Source organism: Gopherus evgoodei, chromosome 11, assembly GCF_007399415.2.
Source record: "Gopherus evgoodei ecotype Sinaloan lineage chromosome 11, rGopEvg1_v1.p, whole genome shotgun sequence".
Lineage (NCBI taxonomy): Eukaryota > Metazoa > Chordata > Testudines > Testudinidae > Gopherus > Gopherus evgoodei.
Window position 1 is genome coordinate 78652595 of NC_044332.1, and position 23157 is coordinate 78675751.

A 23157-nucleotide genomic window follows, 5' to 3' on the forward strand; every position below is an offset into this window, starting at 1 on the left:
TAGCAGAAATTGTGAAGAGGAAACTCCATGTTGTAACAAAGTTTCCTCCGCGGGCGCCTCTTTCTCTCTCCCCCTTTTTTGTTTTTATTCCCCCCCCCATTTCCCTTCCCCCTTTTTTCCTTTTGTTGGGGGGGCCATTTCCCCCCCGCTCCCCGCCGCCCGATCCGCCCCCGAAGTAACTCCTGGAGGATCGGAGCGCGGCGGGAGGAGCCAGCGGAGGAGGGACCCCCCCGGCCAACACTTCTGGGCTAATGGACAGTCAGTCCATGATCACCCAGGTTAGCAAGGAAGAGGCGAACACCCCTCTGCAGGAGAAAGGTAACTGCACCCCGGCGGGGGGGGCAGCGTCGCGTGCATTGAACTCCACCCCCCCCCCCCACAATAAATGGTCTGGTGCAAAGCACTAATGGGAGGGGGGGCTGTGCATGCTCCGCAGAGCGACCCCCGAGGCCTCTGATCGCCTCTTGGTCGGGGGCCCAAAAACAAAACAGAAACCAGTGCCTGCTCCAGGGGGCTTGTCCCGTTACCCCCCTCCCAGCGCTCGGCGCTGTCTGCACTGCCCTGGCGAGCCCCGGGTATTCCCCACCGCGCCCCGGGCGGGGCGGGGCGGGCGACCCAAAGCTCTGGCTGTTGCGGGGCATGGGGCCAGGGCTGGGCTGTTGGAACCCTAGGGCTGGTTGGGGGAGGGGGGCAGGAGTTTCTGCCCCAGAGCCCCCCCTCCCCCGGTGGGTTGGTTTTGAAGCGCCCCAAACGGCCGGGTTTATTTTCAAATGTTGCTTTTCTGCCCCTTGGATCCAGGGAGGCTTCTCAGGCCATGTCAGCTGGGGTCAGGGCATGGGGGCGGGGGCGGTGCTGCAGCCAGGGGCCTGGCCCCTGCCCCACTCCAGCGTCCTGGACTCTGCCCTGGCGTTTGCCCAGCCTGCGCAGGGCTCGCCAGGGCCTGGCGGGGTGGTGGTGAAGGGTGTGCATGGCTGGGGTTGTTGGGTTGCACGGGGCTGGGCACGGATCCCTGCCTGCTGGAGGTCTTCGACCTACACTTGGGGGTCTCTGGCCCCAGTGGGGCTGGCTGATGCCCTGGGGGGAGGATCGCAGGTGCTCCTCAGGGCCCAGGTGAGGGAGGTGGGTTTTTGAAAGGACTGATGCAGCCCTGTGGAAATAACCTGACCCCCGCCTGGCATCCCAGCTCTGGTGTTGGGGCGGAGGGAAGGGGCCATTGGTACAACCTGCCAGAGACCCTGGAGCCCCCTTCCGCTGCTGCCTGGGCACTTCTAGGGGTCTCTGCGCCGGGCCAGCTGCAGTGGGGAGGGCATGAGAGGCTGGTCCATGGGGTCGGTGCTGTCCCCTTAGGGGCAATGAGCCTGGCGCGGTCCCAGCTGGGAGTGTGGAAGTGCTCGTCCGACGTCTCCCCAGCCTGGGACCCCAATGGGCCAGGCCATTGGCTGGGCACCGACTGGGGGCGCTCGCAGAGAAAGGTCAAGGGCCAGGTTCTGATCTCGGCTCCGCTGGGGTGAATCTGGAACAACTGCCCCGGACGTACGTTGGGGGAACTGTTCACCGGGGGATTGGTCTGGATTCGTCCTGGCGGAGCCGAGATTGGAACCTGCCCCTCGGGCTGTAGGTTGGGAGCTCTTTAGGGAAGGGCTCGCCCTGGGTGGGGGAGGGCAGGGCCTGAGGTGCTGGGGCAGTTTCAGGTTTGGAGGATCTGTCTCCAGCAGGGCTTGGTGAATGGGTGTCGCTCTGACGCTGGGCTCTGGACTGGAGAATATTGGGACTGGGGGTGGGGGGGTGTCTTATTGCCTGTATCCTAAGGGGAGTGGGTCCAACCCAGTGACCCCCATCCCCAGGGGAAATGCACATCCTGCTGCCCCAGGGAACAGAGGCGGGATGGGGGTCTGAGAAGTGGAACTGACCCGGCCCGGCCCGGCCATAGGGCGTTTTGTCCAGCGCCAGTGAAGCGCTCCCCGGGGCAGGTGGGGGCTGTTGCATCACAGAGTGTTTTCACCCCCGCTGCCTGGAGGGGGAATCGAGGCAGAGCGGAGAGAGACACCTGGCAGAGCGGGGATTGAACCTGGGTCCCGCCGGGTCCTGGGCTGCTAGGCCGTGTCACCTCCCTCAGCCATGCGCAGTCCTGCCGGACGGCTCCTCTGTGCCTGGGGGCGGGGAGCAGCAGGAGCGGTTGGTCAGATGGGGTCTCCTACCCTCACTTGGGGATTGACAGCTGTCAATCACGCTGACCCGCTGGGAGCTAGGGGTGTTGGGAGCTTTCTGCTTCTCCTCTCAGCGGCCCCATGGCCCCATCTGAGCCCCCTGCCCCCCGTAACCTCCAGCCCCCATGTCCCGTGATGCCAATGAAAATATGGTTGAGATGCAAGGGGGGAAGAAAGCGACTGTGCCCCAGCGCCCCCTGCTGGGGGATAGAGATTGCCCCCCACCCCCTGCCGGGGATAAAACTTGTGTGTAGCCCCCCGGTCAGGGTAATAGTGCCGGCGTCGGATCCCTCCGGCCTGCAGCCCTGACGCCGTCCCAACTGCGCGTCCGGGGAAGTCGAGGCCTGGTCTGCACCAGGGTCTCAGCCCCCGGCGTCGATACGGACGGAGCCCAAACAGCCAAAGCGGGCAGGCTGGAGGCAAGGAGAGAGACAGGGACCTGGAGGAAGCACAGAGAGAGCTGGGGAGCTGGACACCTCCATGTCTGAGCGCTTGGCCCTGGGGAGCAGGTCAGGGGGCGGATCCTACCGGAGGAACAAATGAAATGAATTTGTTGGGTCTTCACCTGATCCTTAGTAGAGGGTGAGTCCACAGCCCAACTGCTTCTGGGGTCAACACTAGTGACTGGTTTCTGTACAGGCAGAGCCCAGGGCAGGGCTGGCAGGGGCTGCGGGTCGGGAGTGAGGGGCACCGGCAGAGCTGGGGGAGCCCAGGGCTGGGCTAGCAGGGGCTGCGGGTCGGGAGTGAGGGGCACCGTCAGAGCAGTGGGGGAGCCCAGGACTGGGCTAGCAGGGGCTGCGGGTCAGGAGTGAGGGGCACCGGCAGAGCTGGGGGGAGCCCACGACTGGGCTAGCAGGGGCTGTGGGTCGGGAGCGAGGGGCACCGGCAGAGCTGGGGGAGCCCAGGGCTGGGCTAGCAGGGGCTGTGGGTTGGGAGTGAGGGGCACCGTCAGAGCTGTGGGGGGAGCCCAGGGCTGGGCTGGCAGGGGCTGCGGGTCGGGAGTGAGGGGCACCGTCAGAGCTGTGGGGGAGCCCAGGACTGAGCTAGCAGGGGCTGCGGGTCAGGAGCGAGGGGCATCGGCAGAGCTGGGGGGAGCCCACGACTGGGCTAGCAGGGGCTGCGGGTCAGGGACGAGGGGCACCGTCAGAGCTGTGGGGGGAGCCCAGGGCTGGGCTAGCAGGGGCTGCGGGTCAGGGACGAGGGGCACCGTCAGAGCTGTGGGGGGAGCCCAGGGCTGGGCTAGCAGGGGCTGCGGGTCAGGGACGAGGGGCACCGTCAGAGCTGTGGGGCGAGCCCAGGGCTGGGCTAGCAGGGGCTGCGGGTCAGGGACGAGGGGTACCAGCAGAGCTGTGGGGGGAGCCCAGGGCTGGGCTGGCAGGGGGCTGCAGGTTGGGGATGAGGGGCACCAGCAGAGCCAGGAGGAGCAGGAGCTCCCAGTGCCTGACCATGCTGGGTGCTGGGTTTGTTGCTGTCAGTTCAGCTCCTCGGGGGCTGGCGTGGTCTCACCACAAGGAGCAGGACAATGGCAGAGTGCTCAGGGACTGAATGCACCATAGAGACTGGTGGCGGGGGGTCTCCCCAGAGCAGAGGAGAAGCATGGGGTGGGGGTGGGGAAGAGGGATGCTTGCGTAGCTGCTCCTGGGTCTATTCTGTGGGCAAACAGAGGGGTCATTTTCCAGGCCTGTTAATGGAGAAATGCTGGTAAAACTCCTACAACTGGCAGCCTCTGCTGTGGCGGAGGGAGGGGAAGGGGAATGGACACGGACAAACTTCTCCCCCTTGGTGTAAATCCCAGAGCTGATAATCCAGATACCTGTGCGATGTTTTAGCTTAACGTGCAGCTTGGTATGTGCCAGAGCTGTTGACTTGTGTGTCATACACCTATACTGCTAGGCACTCCTGGGGAATCTCCTTCAGGTCTGGCGGCAGGGAGCTGAGCTTTCCAAGGCGGGGGCTGAGTCTGCGCCTGCTTCTGCTGTGAAGTCCTGCATGTCAGGGATGCACAAACCTGTCTGGCTGCAGCCTCCTTGTCCTTCGGTGTTAAGCTTTGGTGCTGCTAAGAGTTCTGGGCTGTTTGTCGGCGAGCCTGCAGGCCCTGGGCCCCTGGGTAAGGAAATCCCAGTCTGAACATGCCCCCCCGTGTGCTGAGATCAACGGGGAACAACTGTGGCTCTCCTGAGGGGCTGGGAAGTGGCCTGTTCCCTGTCCCCAGGATTCTCCAGTTTCTGGGGCGTTGGTCGGTCAGGGTCCCGCCTGCCCGTGGGGATTTTCTGCCCCTTTCCTGGGGGTGGGGGAGAGCTCTGCACCCTCAAGATCTCACTCTCAGGGGCCTTCTTCATCTCAGTCCATTTCATCCCCCTCCTTTCCCTGTCCTTGAACAGGGCCCCCCCCCGGCACTCCCCAAATGTTCCTGCCTCTGTCCATCCACCCACCAAGTCAAGCACCTTTCCCATGCCCCTTCCTTGGGCTCCGCCCATGCCAGATCATGCTGCTTCATGGGGGGGGGGGGGTTTGCCTGTAACCCTCCGGCCAATGAATATCCTGGAAACACTCAGCGCTCATTCTGATTGGTCAGTTTCCTGCCCATCAGCGTTCCTGCCACACCACTGGCTGTGGGTGGCTGTCCGCAATGAATTAACTAACAAACTGGGGCGAGGCGTTTTGGGGGCTCCGCCCACAATGCCCAATTGGCTGGACTTTCTGCTTCAACCCACCAGAGGCTGAGCTGACCTTTGTCATCAGTAGGGTTCAGAGTCATGAACACTGGGATGAACGGGAGCGTTCACGCTCCTCTCCGGGCCACCGTCTGTCTGCAGCCTCGGGCACACGCTGCAGCTCAAGAACGGGAAACTTGTATCGAACTTCTAAGGCGCTCGCAGTTTCTGCCAGGACAGAGGTGGCAGCTGACGGAGCTGGTCCCTGCTCCCCAGACTCGCCGCAGGGAACCCCTGAAGCAGTTCTGCCGTGTTATCTGCTCGCCCGGGGGAAGGGGTCAGGGACACACCTTTGGCAGCAGCTGCCCCCTGGGGAAGCCGAGCAGAGGGGGGCGTCACTGGCACTTGTGCGGTCTGACTGGGCTGGAGGCAGCGGGGGGGGGGGGGTTACACTTCAGCTTTTGGCTCAGCAGCAGAGGCCCCGGAGCTGGGGCACAGGGCGGGCATAGGCTGGGATGGATCTCTTGGCAGAAGAAGGGTGAACCCACTGCAAACGGGACAGTGGAGGGCGTGGAAGCCGGAGGAGGGCGAGCACAGAGGAGAGGCTGGAGATCGGGGGGAGGGCAGAAGCCATTGTCACTAGGCTGGGCACAGAGCTGGCACCAGCCTGTACCGCCTGCCAAGGCCGAGTGATCTGTGCCCCAGCGGGTCCCTGGCACTTCTGAAGGGAGCTGGAGCTGAGCCAGGCCCGAAGGTCAGAAAGGGGCCTGTGCAGCCAGCCTGCTGGTCTGTCCCTTCCTTCCCCCTCCTGCCCTGGCCTCTCCCTAACCTCCCGCGTTAACAGTGGCTGCTGGCACTCTGCCCTCGCCTCGCACCCACTGGCACGTGACTGGCTCCGGGCCTGAGGCACAAGAGCAGCGCCGACCGCCCTAGAAATGCAGCCACCTCTGGGGAAGGGGGGATGCAGCAGCTGCTTCACAACCCCCGAGCGAGGCCGCACAAGAGCTCAGACTGCGGAGCGAATGGGGATGGGGCAGAGCCCTGGGGCAGGACAGTGCCGGGGCAGGGTGCCTGGCAAGGGCTGGTCCTTCGAGGGAGACGCTGAACTGGGCTTCCTGCCTTGGTGGTTGCTGGGGGGTACAGAGAACCTGATGTCCTGACCATGGTTCTCCCCAGTGTCCTTGGTTGAGTGCACCTTAGCCCAGACCTGTCAGCTGGGCCCAGCTCCCCGCGGGGTAAAGCAAGCAGAGACCCACCCCAGCCCCCCGTTGGGCAGCAGCAGTTTGATGGCAAAACCAGGGGCTCGGCCTCCCCTGAGCCGGGCACGGCCGAAGGGGCTGGGCTAGCAGGGGCTGCGGGTTGGGAGTGAGGGGCACCAGCAGAGATGCAGGGGGCAGGACTGGGCTAGCAAGGGGCTGCGGGTCAGGAGTGAGGGGCACCGGCAGGGCTGGGGGGGGAGCCCAGGGCTGGGCTAGCAGGGGCTGCGGGTCAGGAGTGAGGGGCACCGGCAGAGGTGGGGGGAGCCCAGGGCTGGGCTAGCAGGGGCTGCGGGTCGGGAGTGAGGGGCACCGGCAGAGCTGTGGGGGGAGCCCAGGGCTGGGTTAGCAGGGGGCTGCGGGTTAGGAGTGAGGGGCACCTGCAGGGTTGGGGTCGGGGGAGCCCAGGGCCAGGCTAGCAGGGGCCGCAGGTTGGGAGTGAGGGGCACCGGCATAGCCGTGGAGGAGCCCAGGGCTGGGCTAGCAGGGACTGCAGGTCGGGAGTGTGGGGCACCGGCAGGGCTGGGGGGGAGCCCAGGGCTGGGCTAGCAGGGGCTGCGGGTCGGGAGTGAGGGGCACCGGCAGAGCTGTGGGGGAGCCCAGGGCTGGGCTAGCAGGGGCTGCGGGTCGGGAGTGAGGGGCACCGGCAGAGCTGGGGGGGAGCCCAGGGCTGGGCTAGCAGGGGCTGCGGGTCGGGAGTGAGGGGCACCGGCAGAGCTGGGGGTGGGGAGCCCAGGGCTGGGCTAGCAGGGGCTGCGGGTCAGCGAGTGAGGGGCACCGGCAGAGCTGTGGGGGGAGCCCAGGGCTGGGCTAGCAGGGGCTGCGGGTCGGGAGTGAGGGGCACCAGCAGAGCAGTACTGGGGTGTGGGGGGAGCCCAGGGCTGGGCTAGCAGGGGCTGCGGGTCAGGAGTGAGGGGCACCGGCAGAGCTGGGGGGGGAGCCCAGGGCTGGGCTAGCAGGGGCTGCGGGTCGGGAGTGAGGGGCACCGGCAGAGCTGGGGGGGGGACCTGAGGGCTGGGCTAGCAGGGGCTGCGGGTCGGGAGTGAGGGGCACCGGCAGAGCTGGGGGGGAGGGGGAGAGTGAGGGGCTGGGGTAACAGCTCTGCTGGGGCCCCTCACTCCTGACTCGCCGCCCTGAGCTCCACACTCCCAGGGTTCCTGGCCCTGCTGGGGGGGGGCCTCTCGTCCTTGGGATCAAAGGTCGAAAGCAGCAGAAAACCAAAACAAAGCTGTTGTCATGGCAACTGCGAGGGAGGTGGTGTGGTGGGGGGGGTCCCGGGCTCTCTCTGCCCTGGGGTTCAATTGGGGGGGTTAGAGCAGCCCCTTTGGAGTGGCCGGTTCCCATGGCCAGTGGAGCCCAGCCCGGGGGGCACCTGGGTGCCGTGTCAGGGTGAAGCCGCTTGTGCCCGTTAGCAGCAGGGGGCATGTGGGCAGTAACAGCCGGGGGGGCACACTCAGGGGCACACGCACACAACCCCGAGGGGAACACGGACTCGGCTACTCACACTGGTAGCCTGCAGCTCAATCCCTGGCTGTGTCGTGGGGGGCCTTAGGGGGCTTTGCACAGGGCGGGGGCTCCATGGGGGGCCCTAGGGGGCTGTGCACAGGGAGCGGGGGGGCTCCATGGGGGGCCCTAGGGGGCTGTGCACAGGGAGCGGGGGGGCTCCATGGGGGCCCTAGGGGGCTGTGCACAGGGAGCGGGGGGGGCTCCATGGGGGCCCTAGGGGGCTGTGCACAGGGAGCGGGGGGGGCTCCATGGGGGCCCTAGGGGGCTTTGCACAGGGCGGGGGGCTCCATGGGGGCCCTAGGGGGCTGTGCACAGAGAGCGGGGGGCTCCATGGGGGGCCCTAGGGGGCTTTGCACAGGGCGAGGGGCTCCATGGAGTGCCCTGGGGGACTGTGCACAGAGAGCGGGGGGGCTCCATGGGGGCCCTAGGGGGCTGTGCACAGGGAGCAGGGGAGGTCCATGGGGGCCCTAGGGGGCTGTGCACAGGGAGCGGGGGGGCTCCATGGGGGCCCTAGGGGGCTGTGCACAGGGAGCAGGGGGGGGCTCCATGGAGTGGCCTTGGGAGCTGTGCACAGGGAGCGGGGGGGGCTCCATGGGGGGCCCTAGGGGGCTGTGCACAGGGAGCAGGGGAGGTCCATGGGGGCCCTAGGGGGCTGTGCACAGGGAGCGGGGGGGCTCCATGGGGGGCCCTAGGGGGCTGTGTACAGGGAGCAGGGGGGTTCCATGGGGGCCCTAGGGGGCTGTGCACAGGGAGCGGGGGGGGGCTCCATGGGGGCCCTAGGGGGCTGTGCACAGGGAGCGGGGGGGGCTCCATGGGGGCCCTAGGGGGCACTGTGCACAGGGAGCGGGGGGGCTCCATGGGGGGCCCTAGGGGGCTGTGCAAAGGGAGCGGGGGGGCTCCATGTGGGGCACTGTCCCCTCGGGGGCTGGGCTGGCCCCAGTGCAGCGCTAGGGGGTGCTGTGCTGCAGGGAATGGGGCACTCTCCTCTCTGGGTTTGGGGGGGGGAACTTTCCCCTCCTAGGCAGGGTGGCAGGAGGGCGGGTTATGCTCTGGCAGATGCTGCCTTGCCACTGAGATCTGTGGGTCTGGCCCTGTTCTGCACCCCCCCCCCCCCGTCCCAGCTGCTGGATCCTCTCCTTGGCTTCCTGTGCTGCACAGCTGTTAAGCGGCCGTCATGTCCCTCCCCAGAGGTGGCTGCATTTGTGGGCCGGGCGACTGGCATCCCTGTCGGCCATTGTCCAGACAGCGCCCGGCGGCCCTGCTGGAGGCGAAGGGACCGGGCTGGGGCTGGTGGATCCGGCTGCTGGTTAATAATTTGCCACTTCCCCGTTCCAGCCAGGACTCCAGCCTGCCCTGCCCCTGGCAGACGTGCTGTCCCCGGGCACTGCCCGCGGTTCCTGGACAATCACAGGCTCCTGGGCAGCGTTTCCTGCCAACCCCCTCCCCGCCCCTCCCCTCCCCCGCTCGTGAAGTCTGGTCCCTGGCCAGTGCCAGCCAAGCCCATGGACGAAATGGTCTTTGTTCCCATCCACCCCCCGAGGGAGACGAGGGACTGCCCCAGGGCACAGCTGTACCCCTGACTCCCCGCTGCCCACACTGTAAGGCCTGGCTCCTTGCCAGGAGGTCCCCCCCCTCGACCTGCCATGCTCTGGCTCCAGGGGGGTTGCTCGATACCCCACGAATGTGCTCGCCCCTGAGGGCAGCCAGCACTAACCAGCCCCCCCATCTGTCCCAGGGTCAGCGTCTCTGGTGAGGGGTGAGGCCAGCGCAGGGTCCCGCAGGGCAGGGGCAGGGGCGGGGGGGGGAGGTGCCCCTGGCGGTGGGTGATGGACAGGAGGTGCCAGCCCATGGGTCTGGTCGCTCGCCAGCCCTGCTATGTTATGGGGGGGGGGGCTGGGGAGGGCTATGCAGCTTGGTCTGGTTTGTTATTGTAGGGTCTCCTGTGGGCTGGGCACACTGGCTGGGGGGGTCGTTAATTTTGCAGTTTTCTCTATTTCAGCATTTTGCAGGAATGGGCTGGGGGGTTGGCTGAGCCTATGTCGCCTGGCCTGGCCCAGGGCAGCTCAGCGGCCCCCCCCCAGTGGTGAGGCCGGCAGAGGCTGGCGCGTCCCGGGTTGGAGCCCGGATGATGCCCGCCGTGAGGCGTCATCACAGATCCCAGGGCAGCCTGGACTGGTTTGATGGGGAAACGCAACCAGCAAATCCTAGCCTGGAAGGCTCCCAGTCTGTGTGTACATGTCCACCTGGGCGTGTGTGTGTTGTGTATGGGTGCACATGTGTGTCTGTGCATAAACCTGCCCCTGCAGGGGGCTGTGCCGTGTATACAGCCAGTCTCCGAGCGCGCGCGCTGCAGGGCTGAGTTTGTGGGTGGCCAGCAGCTCTGGCCCCGCGGCAGCTGCATTCCTGCCGGCCTCTCTCTAAATATTTGTGCATTCGGACACACAATCCCGCCAGCCTGCGTCAGCGCTCGCCTGGGGCGGTTCCTGCACCAGGCCTGCTCCCCGTCCCGTCCCGTCCCATGCATGGCCCCTGCCGCCCGCTGGCAGGAAACGGGGGCTGGGCGGGTGCCAGGAGCTGATCTTGGACCCGAGGGGGGCAGAGGCAGCAAGCTGGGGAGACCTGGACTGTGGGGGTGTCACCCACTGACATCCTGTCCCCATCGCCCCGGTGCAATAACCCCACCCCCAGAGATGGCTGACATCTCCGGAGGGGGTGGGAAGCTGGGTTGGATCCCTGGCTGTCCCTTGTCACACCCGGCCAGGCCCTCGTGCCAACACCCGGGCAGGGTGAGTAATTGAATGCTGGGTGAATCGTGGACAGGGGCACATGCCAGCCCACAGCTCCGCCAGAGACTCCGGGCGAGGGGAGGGGCCCTTCAGCTGTGGAAGGGAGGGGCCAGCTGGGATCTCAGGGGCACGTCTGCAGCAGGGAGGTGGGGAGCAGGTGCAGGTGGGATGGAGCCCTGTTCTATGGGGCTTTGCTGGCAGGACAAGCGACCCCCCACCCCAGCCCACATGTGAGGAGCAGCCAGGCCCTGAGCGCGCGCTGGGTGGGTCTGAGCCCCGGGATGGGGCCCATGGCCAGTTTTCAGGCCTGGCTGTCTCTGCCCAGGGGCTGGGCACCTTATCCTCGCTGCCTGTGGTGCCCAGGGGCTGGGACCCTGCTTGGGGTCAGCAGGGCCTGATCTCTCCATGCAGGCGCAAAAGGAGTTAATGTCCCTGAGGGTGAGATCGGCAGGGTCACTGGCCCGTCGTTCCCAGCTCGCTGCGGGGTAAGGGAAGGTGGCAGAGGGCAGGTGCCAGCAGCCCCCTGTACCCAGCGCGGCCCGAGCTGCTCCACTCACAGCATGGGGGAAGAGTGGGGGGAGGAGAGGTTCTGGCACCGAGGATCAGGGCAGCCGTTCATCCCAGCGGCCCAGGTTTGAGTCTTGCAGGGGTTGGATTTGGTGGGGATAGCAGGGGGCTGCAGGTCAGGAGTGAGGGGCACCGGCAGAGCTGGGGAGGGGCAGGGCTGGGCTAGCAGGGGGCTGCGGGTCGGGAGTGAGGGGCACCAGCAGAGCTGGGGAGCCCAGGACTGGGCTAGCAGGGGGCTGCGGGTCGGGAGTGAGGGGCACCAGCAGAGCTGGGGGAGCCCAGGGCTGGGCTAGCAGGGGCTGCAGGTCGGGAGTGAGGGGCACCGGCAGAGCTGGGGAGCCCAGGACTGGGCTAGCAGGGGGCTGCAGGTCGGGAGTGAGGGGCACCGGCAGAACTGGGGAGCCCAGGACTGGGCTAGCAGGGGGCTGCAGGTCGGGAGTGAGGGGCACCGGCAGAGCTGGGGAGGGGAGGGGCAGGGCTGGGCTAGCAGGGGCTGCGGGTCGGGAGTGAGGGGCACCAGCAGAGTTGGGGGAGCCCAGGCCGGGGGGCAGCAGTGCAGAGATGAGGTTCCCTATGGGAGAACCTTGCCCAGCCCCTGGCTCAGTCCCCGTCTCAGCAAAGCCCCCCCCAATATTGACCCTTCTATGACAGCAGTGGGGGCACCTTGCATTGGCCTCGCTCTGCCAAGGGAAGGGGCTGGTGCAGCTGCCCACAGGGTCCCAGCCCAGTGCCATGGCCTCTCCCAGGAATCCTGGCCCCCAGGCCCCTGCTGTGGCCACTAGACCCCACTGTCCCCCCAGAGCTGGGGTAGAACCCAGGAGTCCTGGCCCCCAGGCCCCTGCTCTGGCCGTGCTGGCAGTTCTGTGGGGTGACTTGTCCTGGCTGGCTGGGCGACCGCGGGGCGGTAGGGATCTGCTGGGTGGTGGAACCTGAGCCCTTGGGCTGGAGAGGGGGGAAGGGCTGCTCCCCCCAAAAGGGGATCCCTGGGGGCAGCAGCTCTTGGCTTCCTGCCATGTGGCTGGGCTGCAGCCCTCCCAGCCCCTCCCCGGCCCTTCCCTGCTGCTGGTCCCAGGTGCCAGCCCCAGTACACCTGGATGGTCACCTGGGCGCACCCCCCACTCCTCAGCCATGGCACCCACCTGGCACACACCCCGCGGCACTTCCCATCCCCCAGGATGTCCCCCAAGACCATGCTCAGGCCAGCAGGCAGGGGGAGCCCTTAGCTGCCACCAGGCAGACCCCTGGCCCAGCACCCACGGGGGGTAGGGGGTGCCCGTGTCCATGGGAACGGGCTGCAGGTGGGCCGGGCACCAGGTGGGGCGCCCGGGGAGGGGGGGGGAGTCCGGGGGGGGACGCCGTGTGGATTAACCGCTTCCATGCCTGTGCCCCGCAGGTGCTCACAGCCCATCGCCGTCCAAGAAACCCCGGAACCGCAGCATCTTCCAGTCCCTCTTCTGCTGCCTCTGCCATGACGCCTCGGACCCCGTCCCGGTCAACAACAACGCGCCGCTGCTGGTGGAGGAGAACGGCGTCGTGCCCAAGGTGCGGGGGCACCTCCCTGGGCAACCCCCTCGCCTGCCCGGCCCCAGCGCACGAGAATCCTGCTTCCCTGGGATGAGCCCCGCAGGCCGGCCTGGCTCCGCGCCCGCCCCTCTGCCCGCCCCCAGGGCCTCGCCCCCAGGAAACCCAGCAGCCCCAGCGCTGGAGGTTGCCCAGATGGGCACATGTGACCCCCCTGTATCCTCTCCCTCCTTGTCCCAGCCTCTCCAAGACCCTGTGCCAGGCTTGCCCTCTGACCCAGCAGCGCTTTGGCCCGGGATGATTGGGGCTGGGGGGGCGCCAGGCTCCCACAAGCATCTCCGTGGTTGGAGCTGTTCCTTCTGGCAGCGCCCCCCTCCCCTCCCAGCCTGTGGGGCCATTGCTCCCCTCCCTCCCCGAGCAAAAACGGGGATCCCCAAGGGCTCTGGAATCTGCTTTGGGGCAGTTTCTCTCCTACCTGTCCCCCCTTCCCATGGATAGTACGTGCCCCAGCGAAGCTTTGGGAGGGGGCTGGGGTCATGCCCTCCACCAGCTGGGGCAGAGGCAAGTCCCGATGCTGGCACAGTGCATAGCAGAGGCAGAAGCCAGTGCTGGGACCGTGGGAGTCACCGCCGAGTGGGACCCAGGCAGTCGGGTTATTGCGGTTTCCTCCCCGCCCCCCGTAGGTCACAGGCTGTTCTCCCCCTGGGGCCCCCAGCCGTGCTGGGCTGGGCCAGAGCAGGGAGTGAGCAGTGACCCTGTATCCCGGCGAAACAAGGGGGACAGAATCAAGTCACCCGGGGGGAAACTGAGGCTGGGCCCTGGGGTTGGTGCCCCGAGGCTGGCAAAGTGCCAGGGGGTTTTAATGGCCACGGGACGGGAGTCTGACACCTCGGCTGGACAATGGTAAATCCACAGCCTGGTCCCGGCCAGGGGAGAGCGCCCCCTGCTGACCCACCCCACCCCCTGCAGCACACGCCCCCTAGTGCCATGCTGGGACGAGCACTGCCTGCCAGGGGAGAGCGCCCCCTACTGACCCACCCCACTCCCTGCAGCACACACCCCCTAGTGCCATGCTGGGACCAGCACTGACTGCCAGGGGAGAGCGCCCCCTACTGACCCATCCCACCCCCTGCAGCACACGCCCCCTAGTGCCATGCTAGGACCAGCACTGACTGCCAGGGGAGAGCCCCCCTACTGACCCACCCCACCCCCTGCAGCACACGCCCCCTAGTGCCATGCTGGAACCAGCACTGACTGCCAGGGGAGAGCGCCCCCTGCTGACCCCACCGTCCTCCCTGCAGCACACGCCCCCTAGTGCCCCCAGGAGGGGAGAGCGCCCCCTGCTGACCCCACCCTGCTCCCTGCAGCACACACCTCCTAGTGCCCCCAGGAGGGGAGAGCGCCCCCTACTGACCCACCCTGCTCCCTGCAGCACACGCCCCCTAATGCCCCCAGGAGGGGAGAGCGCCCCCTGCTGGGGGAGCAGTCACTCGGCCATGGGCAGGTGCTGTGCAAAACCCGCTGGGGCCGGACAGACAGAGCCAGGATTTCCCGGCAGCCCTAGCGCCCCCCGCAGTCCCGAGGGCCGTTCTCCTCGTCCCCAGGGCGCGCTGGGCCGGCCCGCGATGCCCAGAGCCAAGTGGCCCCCCCATGTGGCCCGCGTAATCCCCGGCTTTGCTCTAGGCTGATCAGCCCTGACCGCGGCTGCCGCCTTTCCCTGCTCCCCGGGCAGGTTTGAGTGGATTATTGGCTCCTGTGCTCGGGGCAGCCGGTGCCCTCTGGGTCCCGGCAGCGCCGGCGCGGCCCCAAGCTGAGCCAGTTCTTCCCAGCCCAGGGCGGCTCAGGGGGCTGTGAGGGGGCTGCGCGGGGCCACCCCTGGGACCCAGGGCTGGTGTGCACCTGGTGGGCCAGTCACACTAGGCAGCAGGCAATGATTGGCATTGCAGATGAGCCCCCATTGCAGCCACCTCTGGGGAGCAGCGCTGCAGCTGGGGAGCAGCACACAGCAACACCAGCCTGCCACTCAGAAAGGGCTGAGGGCAGCGGGGCTGAGGCAGCAGGTTCCCTACGGCGTGTGCCCGGGCCCATGTTTAACTGCCCCAAGCAAAGGGGCTTCCCCCACCCGTTCCCCCACCTGACGGGTTCCTGCTGCTGGGAAGTTTAGGACAGGAAGTGAGGGATTGGGGGATGGGCTGAGCGGAGCTGGGCTGGGCAGGCCTGCTCCTTGGGCCAGGATGTGGTGTGGGGCCCCAGGCTCACCCGCCTCCTGGCCCGCGGTGCACACTGCCAGCCGGATACTCCAACGTCCCGTCCCCCCCCGTCACCCTCCCCCAGGCCGCTGTCAAGTACCTCCTGCCCGAGATCAAACCCCAGGACGCCAGCAAGCTGTGTGTGGTCATCGACCTGGACGAGACGCTGGTGCACAGCTCCTTCAAGGTGAGTCCATGTCCTGGGGGTGCCCCAGCCTTCCTCCCCCCCAGCCTGCCCCTGTGCCCCCCAGTCCTCTCTCCCTGCCTGGCCTGCCCCTGTGCCCCCCCCACCTCCCTGCCCCCTCCCCGGCCTGCCCCTGTGCCTCCCTAGTCCTCTCTCCCTGCCTGGCCTGCCCCTGTGCCCCCCCCACCTCCCTGCCCCCTCCCCGGCCTGCCCCTGTGCCTCCCTAGTCCTCTCTCCCTGTCTGGCCTGCCCCTGTGCCTCCTCCCATCCACCCTCCCCCACCCCGGCCTGCCCCTGTGCCCCCTGAGTCCTCTCTCCCTGCCTGGCCTGTCCCTGTGCCCCCCCTCCTCCCTGCCCCCCCGGCCTGCCCCTGTGCCCCCTGAGTCCTCTCTCCCTGCCTGGCCTGTCCCTGTGCCCCCCTCCTCCCTGCCCCCTCGGCCTGCCCCTGTGCCCCCCTAGTCCTCTCTCCCTGTCTGGCCTGCCCCTGTGCCTCCTCCCATCCACCCTTCCCCCCCCCGGCCTGCCCCTGTGCCCCCCTAGTCCTCTCTCCCTGCCTGGCCTGTCCCTGTGCCCCCACTCCTCCCTGCCCCCCCCCCCCGGCCTGCCCCTGTGCCCCCTCAGTCCTCTCTCCCTGCCTGGCCTGCCCCTGTGCCCCCCCCCCCCCGGCCTGCCCCTGTGCCCCCCTAGTCCTCTCTTCCTGCCTGACCTGCCCCGTGCCTCCTGCCTCCCCTGCCCGGCCTGCCCCTGTGCCCCCCATCCTCCCTCCCCCACCTGTCCTCCCTCCCACCCCCAGCCTGCCCCTGTGCCCTCCAGTCCTCTATCCTTGCCTGGCCTGCCCCCGTGTCTCCTGCCTCCCCTGCCTGGCCTGTCCTTGTGCCCCCCATCCTCCCTCCCCCACCCGTCCTCCCTGCCACCCCCAGTTTGCCCCTGTTCCCCCCTCGTCCTCTCTCCCCTGCCCGGCCTGCCCCTGTGCCCCCCTATAGCTCTCCCTCGCCTGGCCTGTCCCCTCTGCTCCACCCCCTACTGCTCACCCCACCACCCCGCCCCATCCCCCTTCTCCTTTCCTGGGGTCTGTCTGTCCTCTGCACGTTCACTCGCTTTGCCCCGGTGCCCCCAAAGTCCTGCCCCAGGTCCTGAGTTGGGCGCGGTAGTGCCCAGTGTGGTGGCAGGGCAGCACCATGTCCCAGCATGCAGTGCTCCAGTGCAGGGCTGCCCTGCCCCATCTGCCCCGAGCCTGGCGCTGTGTCTTGAGGGTGCCCCCGTGGGAAGGGGAGGAGCCTCTCAGGCCAAGCTCCACCCTTCTGAGGCTGGGGAGCCGCTTTGCATTCACCCAACCTTGATCCTCCAAGGGGGGCTGGGGCATCTGCCTGGCATGGCTGGGAGGGCATTGCCAGGGAACCAGGGGAGGGCGTGGCCAGGGGAATCCCAGGGGGAGGGGGAGGGTGTGGCCAGGGGAATCCCAGGGGGAAGGGGCGGGCATTGCCATGGGAACCAGGGGAGGGCGTGGCCAGGGGAATCCCAGGGGGAGGGGGAGGGTGTGGCCAGGGGAATCCCAGGGGGAAGGGGCGGGCATTGCCATGGGAACCAGGGGAGGGCGTGGCCAGGGGAATCCCAGGGGGAGGGGGAGGGTGTGGCCAGGGGAATCCCAGGGGGAGGGGGAGGGTGTGGCCAGGGGAATCCCAGAGGGAAGGAGCGGGCATTGCCATGGGAACCAGGGGAGGGTGTGGCCAGGGGAATCCCAGGGGGAGGGGAGGGCGTGGCCAGGGGAATCCCAGGGGGAGGGGGAGGGTGTGGCCAGGGGAATCCCAGAGGGAAGGAGCGGGCATTGCCATGGGAACCAGGGGAGGGCGTGGCCAGGGGAATCCCAGGGGGAGGGGAAGGGTGGGGCGAGGGCAATCCCAGGGGAAGGGGAGGGTGTGACCACAGGCATGGGGGATGAGGGCGTGGGTGGGGGAATCCCCAGGTGATGGGAAGGGGTCAGGAGATCCATGGGGTGGGGGGGGTGCCTCCCACCTCTCCCACACTGACTCCTGTGCCCTCCGCAGCCCGTGAACAACGCCGACTTCATCATTCCTGTCGAGATTGACGGCATCATGCACCAGGTGAGGGGGGGCTCAGTCCCTGCTGGGGAGGCCTGGCTGCTGGGCCCCTTGGCATCGGAGCCAGCGCCCTCCCCCTCCCCCAACCCTGGAGGTGCCCAGATGAGGAAGGGGGACCTCAGGCCCCTGGGCAGGCACCGGGGAGCCCTGCTGGTTCCAAGAGCCGGGCGGGGGGGTGGGGCAGCGTCCTAGACTGAGACCGTGGTGCTGCCTGGCTCTTTGGGGCAGCAGTTTCTCCCCACTCACTCCACCTTCCCCCTTTCCTGGGGGGCTGGCAGCCAAAGACTTCCTGCGGGGGGAGCCCTAGGCTGACTTTCCCGCCGTCGGGCACTGTTCAGCAGGCAGGTCCCTGCCCCGCACGGAGGCCAGTGCCGGGTTCAAGTAATCCAGGATAGGCTGTGGTCTGCGCAGTCGGCCTGTTCTCGATTACTTGGCGCCGGAGCCGGCCGGCAGCTTCGGGTGGAGACGCCGGAGAGACGCCGCCGGGGAGCCGCGGGGCGCCCGCAGCTGCAAAGGGGCTCAGGGCACGGCAGACCTGGCACCTTCCCCTCCGCCCCCCAAGCCTGCCCCGGGTTCTCCCCCAGCTCAGGCACAGCAGGGCTGGGGGGTGCTGGGTTTCCCCTGGGTCAGTGGGTGGCTCTGTGGGGGCTCAGTCCCAGGGGCCCCATCTCGCTGGGCGCTGCCCGTCCCCAGCCCCACGGCCCTCGGCTCATGCTGCCCCTCCCCCAGGTGTACGTGCTGAAGCGCCCGTACGTGGACGAGTTCCTGCGGCGCATGGGTGAGCTCTTCGAGTGTGTGCTCTTCACCGCCAGCCTGGCCAAGGTGAGCGCCTGACGCCGGGCAGCCTGCGGGCGCCGGGCAGCCTGCGGGCGCCGGGCAGCCTGCGGGCACCGGCCTGCTCCACGCACTCAGTGTCGCGCCCTCCCCCCAGCTTCTGCACCACAGACGGGACTCCCAGAGCCAGAATAGGACCCGGGAGTCCTGGCCTCCAGCCCCCCTGCTCCAACCACTAGCCCTCACTCCCCTCCCAAAGCCAGGATAGGACCCAGGAGTCCTGGCCTCCAGCCCCCCTGCTCCAACCACTAGCCCTCACTCCCCTCCCAGAGCCAGGATAGGACCCAGGAGTCCTGGCCTCCGGCCTGCCCTACTCCAACCACTAGCCCTCACTCCCCTCCCAGAGCCAGAATAGGACCCAGGAGTCCTGGTCTCCAGTCTGCCCTGCTCCAACCACTAGCCCTCACGCCCCTTCCAGAGCCAGGATAGGACCCAGGAGTCCTGGCCCCGATCACTAGACCAAGCTGTCCCTCCAGTTCAGCCATTCATTGCTCCCCCTCCTCCGCGGTGTCCCAACAATGCTTTGGGGATGAGGGGTGCCTAGCAGCCTGTGCAGTGGCTTTGGGGTGGGAGGCTGCTGCCTGAGGCCGCCCCATGCTCTCATGTGCTGAGATGTGTCCCTCAGGGAGGGGGACCCCCGAGTGCCCTTGGCCAGCAGCCAAAGGACCCGGGGCTCGGCCCCTCCCCTGCTCCCTGCTGAGCCTGACCGTGTCCCCTGGCCCCCAGTACGCGGATCCTGTGGCCGACCTGCTGGACAAATGGGGAGCTTTCCGCGCCCGCCTCTTCCGCGAGTCCTGCGTCTTCCACCGCGGCAACTACGTGAAGGACCTGAGCCGCCTGGGCCGGGATCTGAGCCGCATCATCATCGTGGACAACTCCCCAGCCTCCTACATCTTCCACCCCGACAACGCGGTAGGTAGTGGCAGGGGGCGGCGGCGGGTGGGGAGGGCAGCTGTAGTGGCTCAGCGGGTTCAGTACTCTCACGTCCAGGGGCCTGGGTCAGACACGAGGAGTTCAGGGGGGAGTCTCAGCTCGGTGACACGACCGATTCATACTCACCAGAGGGACGGGTTATTGGGGTAACTCAGATCACGCTGTCCCAGGCTGGGGATCGGGAGAGAGGGGCACTGGCTGAGCTGTGTGTCTGCGGGGGAGCAGCAGCCCCCTACTGAATTAAACCGGCTCTGTTCAGCTGTGTGTCATATGTCCTGTACTGCTTGCAGCAAATGGGGAGTCTCCCTTGGTGCAGGGGCCTGGGCTTTCAGAGCAGCGTTCAAGTCCGGTTGCTGACATGAAATGCCAGGTGGCCCCAGTGGGCAGTGGAGAGAATCAGGCTGCACCCCAGTGATCCCAGCTGGGGAAGAGCAGGGTGACTGGAGAGCTCTGCGAGGCTCAGAGAGTCCCCGGGCTGCCTCCCTGACCCCCTCTCCTCCCGCTCACAGGGAGGTTCTGGCAGATGCTGCTTTCTCAGAGCTGGCGGCTGGCTTGCTCCCAGCACGCTGCCGTGTGTCCTGGGGTATTGGCACCGTCCCACCGGGCCTTTCCTTTCCCCTTAGAGCTGCTGAGTCGGGGGGCACTCGCTCACGGACGGCTCCCTTGGGGTGGCCCGACGTCCTGGCGAATCCAGGCTCTGCACACTGTGTCGAGGGATCCCTCCCCCGGGCTGAGCTGCAGCTGCCTCCGGGGTGGGTCTGGCAGGCATCATGCGGCCATTTAGGACAGGAAGTGAAGGCAACGCAGCAGGGCAGATTTCGGGTGGCAGCCCAGGATCCGACTGGCCGGGATGCCAGGTTAACGCCCCCCGTGGCCTGGCTGGCTGGCCAGCACAGCTCGCCGGGATGCCCCCCGCCAGGCGCAGAAAGGGCCCAGGGATGGGGATTTGCAGCGCTGGAGGCGCCTGTCTCCTGCCATGCCCTGGGGCCGGCTGCCGCTCATGGCTGCGTGAGGCAGGAGCCCCTCCCTGAGGCTCCAGCGGGTATGCCCAGGGACCCTGCGAGGGCAGGCTCTGCCCCGTGCTGCGTAGGCACCGCGCCGGCTAACCTCCCGGGGGTCTCTCCGCAGGTGCCGGTGGCGTCGTGGTTTGATAACATGGCCGACACAGAGCTCCTGGACCTGCTGCCTTTCTTTGAGGGACTCAGCAAAGTGGACGACGTTTATACAGTGCTAAAGCAGCACCGGACTAGCAGCTAGTGACCCGGGGCCGGGCGAGATGCCAGCCTGGCAGGATTCCCCAGCCTCCCCCTGCCGGCCACCCCACTGATCTACCCACGAGCCCCAGCGTCAGCCTGCAGCTTCTCCAGGGCGCAGAGCGGAGGCTGTGGCAGGCGGCAGGGGGGCTGGGCGGGGAGCCCAGTGTGGGGCTCACACCCGCCAGGCATGGGGGAGACGCCCGGCTGCATCACTGGAAACCAGCCACAAACCTGGACTTTTGTCGTCACGTAACGGTTCTTCTCCTGTAAACTGGGGAGGGCCAGAGGGCAACAGAACCACGGCCCGGTCCCCTCTGATTGGGCTGGAGGGCAACAGAACCACAGCCCAGTTCCCTCTGATTGGGCTGGGGGGTCGAGAACCACGGCCCGGTCCCCTCTGATTGGGCTGGGGGGCAACAGAACCACGGCCCAGTCCCCTCTGATTGGGCTGGGGGGTCGAGAACCACGGCCCGGTCCCCTCTGATTGGGCTGGGGGGTCCAGAACCACGGCCCGGTCCCCTCTGATTGGACTGGGGGGTCCAGAACCACAGCCCGGTCCCCTCTGATTGGGCTGGAGGGTCCAGAACCACAGCCCGGTCCCCTCTGATTGGGCTGGAGGGCCCAGAACCACAGCCCGGTCCCCTCTGATTGGGCTGGGGGGCCCAGAACCACGGCCCGGTCCCCTCTGATTGGGCTGGAGGGCCCAGAACCACAGCCCGGTCCCCTCTGATTGGGCTGGAGGGCCCAGAACCACGGCCCGGTCCCCTCTGATTGGGCTGGGGGGTCCAGAACCACGGCCCGGTCCCCTCTGATTGGGCTGGGTGGTCGAGAACCACGGCCCGGTCCCCTCTGATTGGACTGGGGGGTCCAGAACCAGAGGCTGAGCTGAGCGGAGCTGCTGGGTAGCCCAGGGTCTGGGGGGGGAGGGCAGCTCGGCCCCCCAGGCTCCAGACATAAGGGGACAGGGATGGACACTAAGGTGAGATTTCCTGGGTGGCTGTTAACCCTTTCCCTTCTGGTTATATGGAAGGTGCCCCCCCGCAACGGTTCTTACTTCCTCATCTCCTCTGGGCCTCACCGGGAAATCGGATTTCTAGGTGCCTTGGGACTGGGGGCCATTGACCCCCTGAGCCAGCACTGCTTGGCTTATGCAAATGTCACCTTTCCCTGCAGTGCATTGTGGGGCTTTAACCCCTCCCCCCCCGAGGAACTGCCATTGCGGCTGTCAGAAGCCATCAAGGTGCTCCCATGCTGTGGTTGGTTAGAGCAGGGAGTGGGCTGGGCTGTTGGGTTGAGCCCACCCCAGCCCTGGAGAGGGTGGAGAGGGGGCAGTGGGATCGCCCCAAGAGGGTCTCTGCTGGCCATGGCTGGTAGCAGCTCTCCTGTCTGAGGGGCTGGACCTGCTGGCCCATGAGCTCCCTGGTGGCCGGGGGCTCCTGCATTCCCAGCAGATAAGGTGGGAGGGTGCAGTGACACCAGCAAAGAGCAACTCCACGGGCCAGCTCTAGAGAGACACCACCAGTGCCTGGAAGGATGCCCCCATCCCCTTAACTCTGCCCTTCCCCAGGGAGCCAGGCCTGCAGGATTCACACCTGTGGAGAAACAAGCAGCATCTCTGACTGCAGCTGTTGGGGGGGCCTCCTTCCTCTGGGATCATGTTTATGTCTCTTTCTCTTTAGTGCCTTCAGCCCTCCCTGCCACTCTCCAAACGGTTGGGGGGGCAGATTCCCGGGCTTTGGGACTGGCTCAAACCTCTGCCTTCTCACTGTGTTCAGAACCGTAAATGCCCCCGAACTGACCCCTGCCTGCCTGGGGAGCGTACTGTAGAGATTGTGCCTTGGGACACCATGTCCCATCCACCCCCTAACCTCTGGGGAGCCTGGGGGGCCTTGGATCTGCTCACCGCTGCACCTAGCGGGACTGGGGGTGCTAGCCCCAGCCCCCGTGAGTGGGGCAGTGGGGTGGTTCAGTGGCCGTTCTGATGGGAATGGGGGTCTCCCTCACCCCCCCCCCCAACCAAATTGCTCCCAAAGCTTCAGCTCTTACTCTGGGTTCGGGGAGCAGGGATTTTGAGGAGGGCAGAGGGAGATACTCTCCCCCCTGAACCGATTGCCCCCCAGCCGCTTCCCAGGGCCACATTCAGGTTCACTGGAGACCTGCTTTGCACTGCCCTCCCCCAGGCTCCCCACAACACCCCCTTGTGCCCCACACCACTAGGGGGCGCTGTCTCGGGAAGGCGCCCCCTTTCTGTTGCCTTAACTGTTTTGTATGCGAGTTGGTCTCAGCCGTGCCTTGTGGCGGTGGCATTGCCACCGCTGATCTCTGTCGCCTTAGCTCGGGAAATGTCCCTCAGGGAGAGGTCTGGGAGGGCCAAGTGCAGGGGGAGTCATGCATTTTAACCGGGCACTTTTAGCTCATATAAATATGTATCATGTGTATATATATTTTTAGGGAAAGCAACGGCGACACAAGTCACCAGAGGATTTTTACAGCTGGTGTTTTTAACGATGTTCCTGGGAGATGGTTATTTTTCTGGTTGGGGTGGTTCCTCCTGTGAAGAAGCAGGGAGGGATTTGGGGAGGGGGGTGGGTATTTTGTCTGCTGGATGATGTCTGTATTGGATGCACACAGCCCTTCTCCAAATGCCTGCCCCCCCCCCCCCCGAGTCCTAGGGTGCGCCCAGGGCCCAAGAGCCAACCGCCTCCATCTTACGGTGCTGGGCTTCCAAGGAAAGTTTTAGCTCTTTAAAATCCGGGCCCTTCATTTGGTTTGGTTTGTTGGTTTTCCTTTCTGACTTAGTAACTGCCAGGTGAAAACAACTGGAGTGTGTGTCAATTTCACACCTCCAAATTTGTTCATTTTCATACACATCTATCTATCCGCAAAAAGAACAGGAGGACTTGTGGCACCTTAGAGACTAACACATTTATTTCAGCATGAGCTTTCCTGAGCTACAGCCCACTTCTTCGGATGCATAGAATGGGACACACAGACAGGAGATATTTATACACACAGAGAACATGAGAAGGTGGAAGTATGCGTACCAACAGGAAGAGTCTAATCAACTGAGATGAGCTATCGTCAGCAGGGGAAAAAAACTTTTGC

The 23157-nt window shown here is 66.6% G+C and overlaps 1 protein-coding gene across 1 annotated transcript; it reads left to right on the forward strand.

Moving 5' to 3' along the window:
• On the forward strand, positions 1 to 23004 carry CTDSP1 (CTD small phosphatase 1). Its single transcript, XM_030579893.1, has 7 exons — positions 1 to 318; positions 12370 to 12518; positions 14832 to 14933; positions 16976 to 17032; positions 17759 to 17851; positions 18590 to 18775; positions 19925 to 23004. Exons 1-7 carry the CDS (start codon positions 252 to 254, stop codon positions 20051 to 20053), a joined length of 783 nt encoding a protein of 260 aa, XP_030435753.1. The 5' UTR covers positions 1 to 251; the 3' UTR covers positions 20054 to 23004.
• Positions 23005 to 23157: the final 153 nt, after the last annotated feature.